The sequence below is a fragment of the Athene cunicularia genome, assembly GCF_003259725.1.
Source record: "Athene cunicularia isolate RWA chromosome 15 unlocalized genomic scaffold, athCun1 chr15_part1, whole genome shotgun sequence".
NCBI lineage: Eukaryota > Metazoa > Chordata > Aves > Strigiformes > Strigidae > Athene > Athene cunicularia.
The window spans coordinates 14,405,375-14,412,286 of record NW_020799121.1 but is presented as its reverse complement, the minus strand read 5'-3'; the positions used below and the strand labels follow the sequence as shown (position 1 = coordinate 14,412,286).

Genomic DNA, 6,912 nt, shown 5'->3' with positions numbered 1-6,912 from the left:
AGAAAAAAATGAGGAGGGAAGGAAAGAAAAAGTAATGCTAGAATTTGCAAAAACAAATGACCCAATCTGGGCCTTGTCCCTGGAGCATGTCAGAGGCCAAGAATGCTGGTAAATATGCATTTGACTCCTTGCTGAGGGTGGTTTGAAAATTGTCCATGTTCTTTATTTTCCTTTGGTCTGGCTTTACAAGTTAGCTAATGATTAGATCCCAGAGCGACTTGGGCCTTGTGCTTGCCTGCTAATCAGGAGAAGATTTCAGCCTCTGCCTTGGAGAAGGCCTCCAAGGTGCAGTTTGTGCCCTCTCTGAACTCTGATACAATAAATCATCCGCTCTCAAAAAGCGACAGACAATGTTGAAAACCGTTTTTCTCTGTGAAAATCTGTCAGATCCTGCTCTCTCTGTTCCTGCCGCTCACATCTACGCAAATTCCTTCTCCCAACTTGCAGGTCTGCCTTACAGATCCTCCATAAAGCCTGTGAAGTTGCAAGGAGGTACAACTACTTCCCGGGGGGGATGGCCTTGGTGTGGGCCACGTACTACGAAAGCTGCATCAGCTCCGACCAGAGCTGCATCAACGAGTGGAACGCGATGCAGGACCTGGAGTCCACCCGCCCCGACTCTCCAGCTCTATTTGTTGACAAGTCAGTTCTGAATTTTCTTAGAAAAATTTGCCTTGACTCATGAGAGAAGTCTCCCCTTCTCCTTTTTCTTCCTCCGGCGGTTCATTTCCTTTCTTTTCATAAAAATGTCTTCAAATGTGTTTCTTCCATTATTCTCATAAAAATTGCTTTTAATACAAGTCTTTACCACGGCTCCTCTGTGCTGTACGAGTTGTGCTGTAGGTTTCCTGCCAGCTTGGAGACATCCCCTCCTTTTCCTTTTCAGGCCAACCGAAAGAGAACGAACAGAACGGCTCATTAAAGCCAAACTCCGGAGCATCATGATGAGCAAAGACCTGGAAAATGTGACTTCTAAGGAGGTAAATGTAACAATTCCTGTTATCTTACCCTTCTTGCTAGACTCCATTTCCAGAGAGTGCTGACTGGGTGTCACTGGCTTCTGAATCCGTGTTTCCAGCCATTCCATCAAGGCCGGGCTCTTTGGCTTTGCTTCTACCCCCATTTTCCCAGCGGGGAAATCAGGATAATACCAGCTTCAGAGCGCGTTTTTCAAGACCTTAGTAACAAGTGTGTGACTTTCCAGTGCATAAGGCCTGGTTCTTCGCCAGAAAAGTGGCGTCAGAGGTGATGCCGGTGCCTCGGCTGGTTGTAGCACACGCAGGCAGGGCCAAGCAGTGAATTTGCAGACGCTTTTTCCTCGGTGCATCCCTGGGAATTAGGTGAGCAAAGGCAGCCCTGGCAAAAGGGGCAGTTGGTGTTGGATGAGTGTCCCAACCTTGACTCGCTCACCAGCAGTGCGAAGTGCCTTCCTTTCTCCTGTTGGCTTCATTTTAAGGTTTTATTTGTTTTGCTCCTGAAGAAATATCAGAGGGGCTTGCAGACAGCGTTTGTCTAGTGAATTTATGGATGGAAAATCTCAAATCAAGGGCAAAGGCTAGTTGGGATCCATCCCAAAGGCCGGTGTAAATGCATCCAGCCACAGCTCAGACATATTCAGAGCAAACGGAAATAATTCTTTCAGGGTTGGGTTTTTGTTTGTGCGTCCAGGGGGGCTGTTAACATGCGGGACTTCCCTTCCTAAAGCTTTACCACCGAGGGCTTCGCATGCCCTCGTGTAACAGCAGCGTGAGCTGAGAACTCGTCTGTCTGCCTACGTGTTCTTAATTCTTGGGGCAGTCAAGGTGCTTCCATTTTGCTGCCACCATCTTCCGCCGTGGGTTAACCAACGTTGTGCTGCTTTGCTTCGTGCCTTCCCAAAGCTGAGGTGCAGTGAGAACTGTGGGAGAGGACTGGAAAGCTCTCTCTTCCCCAACGCTGCTGCCGTTAGTCACTCCTTGCTTCTAATGGGTTTTACTTTTTTTTTTTCTTAGCTGCTCTCCAAGGTCTTGTTTTTTATCTCTCAAATTATTTTTAAGAAGCCCAAATCCTTTCTTTTTTTCTGTTACCTGAAGCTTTATTTACAACTCTTCAATTTGGGGGCCTGGGATACTTGGAGTGATGTCAGTAGTGAGATTCCTTGGCTCCTAAAGGTCGAATCCCTTTTGCTGTTTTTAATGAAGTACAGAAAAAATGTTTTGCAAAGGCGAGCCAACAAATGTTTCTGCTGGACAGACGTGATTCTAGGTGGCATCTTTTGTTTTCTGCTCTGCAGATACGAAACGAGCTGGAGAAACACATGAATTGCAACTTGAAGGAATTCAAGGAATTTATAGACAACGAAATGCTGCTTATCCTGGGTCAGATGGACAAACCATCTCTGATTTTTGATCATTTATATCTGGTAAGCTGCTGTGTTAGGAGCTCCAGAACAGCAGGAGGCTCAGTGGGAGGGGTCTGACAAGTCACTGGGCTCAGAGGAAGGTGGGTTTGGTGTCAGGGCTGATGTGGGCGAGAGGTGCAGCCTGCTGTCCCGCCCTTTGCACACACTTTACTCCAGGACCTAGGTTTGTAAAAGCCCGCAGTAGAGAAGCCCTTTTTTCTAGCTACTTCTTGTTTCTGGGACTTGACTGATTCTTTCGTGGCAGGTTGATCCTGTTTCAGGACGAGCCGTGGCGTAGCTCGAGTTCTCTCTGCGCACGTTCATTTTCTATTTCTAGCAACGGAGATTTTCTTTTATGACAAGCAGAGGGTCTGGCTGTGGGTGCTGCCCCGGCATGACAGCCGTTTGCTCTTTGATTCGGGGGGGGGACTGTGTTGTTTTTCTCGATTGAGCCCCTGAAGCCCTGCAGGCACTGCCAGAGCTGTACGGAGTGAGGCCGAGGGCGATGGGCCGCTCCAGCCTGCGCAGAAGCAGAGCGGCCTGGGCTTTGTCTGATCCTTTGCCACTAGATGGTACTCCAAGCAAAACCAGGCGCTGCCATCTGGAACAAAGACTTGCTTGAGATCAACACGTTTGGCTGTTATGCTTGGGTCTTTTTTTGTTGTTGTTCTGGAGAGAGTGAGGAAGTGCTCATGTCTGAGGGCAGAACCTGCTTTTTAAAGCCTTTCTGGTTTGCAGGTATGGGGGGATCCGAGGTGTAACCACCCCCACGGCCTTCAGGTTTTGCCTCGCTTCTCTTACACCTGCGATCCCAGCCAGGCCACACGTAATCTCTTCCCCTGCACTATTTATCTCTGCGATTAAAAATACGGAGTGGCCGGGGACAGTGATTTGGGACGCGCTGGGTCACAGGCTGGCCTAGAGCTGACTCCTTGGGCGGGGATGTAGTGCCCTTGTCCCCTCCTTCAGGGATCAGGACGGGCCATCCCTGTGCTGAGCTGCAGAGCTGGCTGCCCCGCTGCCGTGTTCCTGTTTCAGGGGTTCTTACCAGTGTTTCTGTCAGCAGCTAAGGAAGATTGCTGAGGCTGGGGGACTATTGCAGAGCCTTAGGAAGGAGGGAGGCTCTCGGGCTCCTTTGAAATGTGTCTTTTGTGGCTGTTGCAGGGCTCGGAGTGGAACGCCTCCAACCTGGAGGAGCTGCAGGGCTCGGGGTGAGTACTGTGCCTTCCAAGCACCAGCCTTAGACTCTGAAACCTCCAGTTCTTTCCCTTTAACTTCAGGTTTCTCGAGGTGACATATGATGTTTGTAGACCGTAGGGATGAGTTTGGGCCCATTCCCAGCGATGTGGGTAACTTACCGTCAGGACCTCGGTCGTGAAACCATTCCTACCTCATTTCTATCAATAACACGTAGAGCAAAAATAACAAAACGTCTCGTTTGCGTGAAGTACATCAACATCTCCAACCCCCCCCCCCTCCCCGTAACGTGTAGCAGCCGAGCCGTACGTATTGTTGTGTCAGGTGTGAATTCCTGCAGGCTGCAGAAGAGCAACTATTACAGCACTAAGCTTAGGGGGGGGAGGAAAAAAAAAAAAATCTAAATGGAGCAGAACTTCCTGTGGGTGAGCAACCTCCATCTCACCTGCCCAGACAGGCCGCTGCAGGGCTGTCTTTCACCGCGCTCTCATCACCGCACCACTTCTTGGCTTGATTTACTTTTCACGCTTTTTGGACGAGCGAGAATTTTGCATATAAATATTTGCTGCTTGCCCAAGGCGTACACCAACCCTGATGTGAGAAACTGAAAAAATATTGCTCAACGGCATGACTGAAAATGTTTAATTTGGAGTCCTTGGGAACAGATGTCTGAACATCTTTGAACAAGTAAATCGACCAGCGCGTTAATACTTCTGATCTGCGGGGAAGGCAGCTTGACGTGCAGTGTCTAAAAGTCAAAGGTGGACAAATTCTGAAACAAATATCCTGTGTCCTTGATTTATCTGAATGATACGAGGTAATAAATCAATATGGGCATTTGTTCTCCCTGGGTACATTGTAATCCCTGCTGTAATATTTGGCAGGAATCAAGAGATACCATGTGACTCTCGTTTCATATTTTTGGTCAGAAAGAAGAGAAAAGGATGGTTTTGCAGCTAAAGCCTGCAGTTGAAACTTGTGATTCCTGGGGTCTGTTCCCAGCTCTTGCCCAAGCGAATCACTCGCAGCCGATGCGCTTTTCTTCTTCCAGCATCCCAGAAGCTGTGCGTGGCACGGAGTGAGGAGGCTGAGTAGGTTACAAAGCCTCAGCAGATGGAATAAAATAAACTTTTCTCTCCTGCACCCAGAGTCTTTTGACGCTTCGAGGGGGATCTGGTGGTGGCGAGAGGCGAGTGGAATGGCCCCGCACGCCACGTGTGTGACCGGTGTCACCGGAGGCCCAGGGGTTCAGGATTAGGGTTGCAGATAAAACCTTACAACGAGTGTTGTGTTATATTTCGTGGACTTTGCAGTGTGTGCCAGTTCCCTTTCATGACCACAGCAGCTCAACTTAATTTTTCTTTTCATTCTCCGCAGCATTGATTACATTTTGAACGTGACCAGGGAAATTGATAATTTTTTCCCCGGTTTGTTTGCGTATCACAACATCCGCGTGTACGACGAGGAGACGACAGACCTCCTGGCTCACTGGAACGAGGCCTACCACTTCATCAACAAGGCCAAGTAAGTGGGCTGGGAGACACGACTTCGGGTGATAGCACGTCCGGGGCAGGGGGGTGACACCAGCCCCACGGCGTCACCCCGCGCGGAGCTGGAGCCGCACCGCCTCCGCATGACTGCTGCTGCCAGGGGGTTTCTGTGTCCCTGGAACTTCCCCCTTCTTCTCTTCCTGGACTGGCATTAACCTGTTCGCAGCCTGTGATTTTTTTTTTTTATTATTATTATTTTGTTTTGCTTCCAAAAGGAAATGAGGACATTTCCTGGTCTGGAAATAATCCAACACCCGTCTGTGTTGGACTAACCCCAGCTGTCTCTGCAGACGAGAGATGGTGACAGAGCCCGTCAGACTCTGCTGGGCTTTTACACTCTGGTCATTCCTGCTTATCCCTGTATCCAAAGACTTGGGCGAGCAGGAGGCTTCATGGTGGTCCCTGAAATAGCAGCACAACTGAGCTGTAACCTCCAGTTTTTCTGGAGAGAGATTCTTCTCATGACCCACTTAATCCAAAATATTTCTGGCATACTGAGGCGTGTAGTCAGGAGGACAAAGTCCTGTCCGTCCACACCGTAACCAGAAAGATGAGACAGATTTTTCCTGTTTGTCCCTTCTGCAGGAAGAATCACTCCAAGTGCCTGGTGCACTGCAAAATGGGCGTGAGCCGCTCGGCATCTACCGTCATAGCTTACGCCATGAAGGAGTTCGGCTGGTCGCTGGAAAAGGCTTATAATTATGTGAAGCAAAAACGCAGCATCGCAAGGCCAAACGCAGGCTTCATGAGACAGCTTTTGGAGTATGAAGGCATTTTAGATGCGAGGTAAGGTGACGGGATGAACGGAAAGGTGACTCGCAGGATGTAAAAGAGCCGGTTGTAGGCGAGCTCTTGGGTTTTTGTGTCGCAAAATGCGAGTCGATCTCCCTGGAGCTCTGTTCAGGCAGTAGGTTTTTTCATCCGTGTCTCGCACACGTGCGTCGTGCTCAGACACAGGCAGAGTGTGCGTGGTGCTCTGGTCTGAAGGGTCTTTAGAAGGGCAGATGCCTCTGCTAATTTTGTTTTTTCTAAACCTTTTCTATGCCAGGCCTCCCTGGATGGAAATTAGCTGTCTTGTGGGGAGATCTGCTCTGGTTTAATTCAGTGAGCGTTTCTCTGCGTTGGGGAAGGGTTTTCGTATTTCTCAGCAGCCAGTACTGTTCAGCGAAACATTGTTCTTGTTTTATGAGGCAGAACTGAGCTCAGACAGTGTTGGAGGCAAATCATTTGCAGCTCTGGGTGACGGTGCCAATCACAAATCTTTCTCATTGCAAGTGCTTAGTGTCTCGTAAGGGTTTCTGCGTGTTCTGTTGGTCTCTGCTCTACGGGGGGAAGAGGAGGAAAATTTTTCACCCTGGTTCAGCAGGAACTGTGCAGTGAGATGTGCAGAGACCTTGGTTCAGTATGTTTTGCTCTGACAGAGGGCTCGGTGCCCCTCTACCCTGGGGGACACCCCCCCAAGGGCTGCTCCCCTCCTGCATGTGGGGCAAGGCAGGGCACTGGGCCAAAGAGACTGGATCGGGCAGGTGGGAGGGACAAAATCCTGACACTAAAGCCCAAGTGGAACTGCCAGGCTGGGCCCAGCAGTCAGCCCTTCGGTTCCAGGTTGTGGAAAGGGATGAATTTACTGTGTTCAGTTTTGGGCCCCTCACCCCACAAAGGCCATTGAGTGACTCGAGCGTGGCCAGAGAAGGGCAATGGAGCTGGGGCAGGGTCTGGAGCACAGGTCTGCTGGGGAGCGGCTGGGGGAACTGGGGGGGTTCAGTCTGGAGAAGAGGAGGAAAA

The 6,912-nt window shown here is 49.8% G+C and overlaps 1 protein-coding gene across 4 annotated transcripts in view; it reads left to right on the top strand.

Annotated features, from left to right (window-relative positions):
- SSH1 (slingshot protein phosphatase 1) overlaps nucleotides 1-6,912 on the top strand; it is a 45,700-nt gene that overhangs the window by 9,260 nt on the left and 29,528 nt on the right. For all 4 annotated transcript variants that reach the window (XR_003399524.1, XM_026859641.1, XM_026859640.1 and 1 more), the window contains exons 7-12: nucleotides 448-642; nucleotides 887-980; nucleotides 2,273-2,401; nucleotides 3,545-3,591; nucleotides 4,955-5,101; nucleotides 5,713-5,913. Coding sequence is in view for 3 of the 4 variants with exons in the window: in XM_026859641.1 (XP_026715442.1) it covers nucleotides 448-642; nucleotides 887-980; nucleotides 2,273-2,401; nucleotides 3,545-3,591; nucleotides 4,955-5,101; nucleotides 5,713-5,913 (813 nt within the window). In the remaining variant the exon portion in view is untranslated. The remainder of the gene's footprint in view (nucleotides 1-447; nucleotides 643-886; nucleotides 981-2,272; nucleotides 2,402-3,544; nucleotides 3,592-4,954; nucleotides 5,102-5,712; nucleotides 5,914-6,912) is intronic.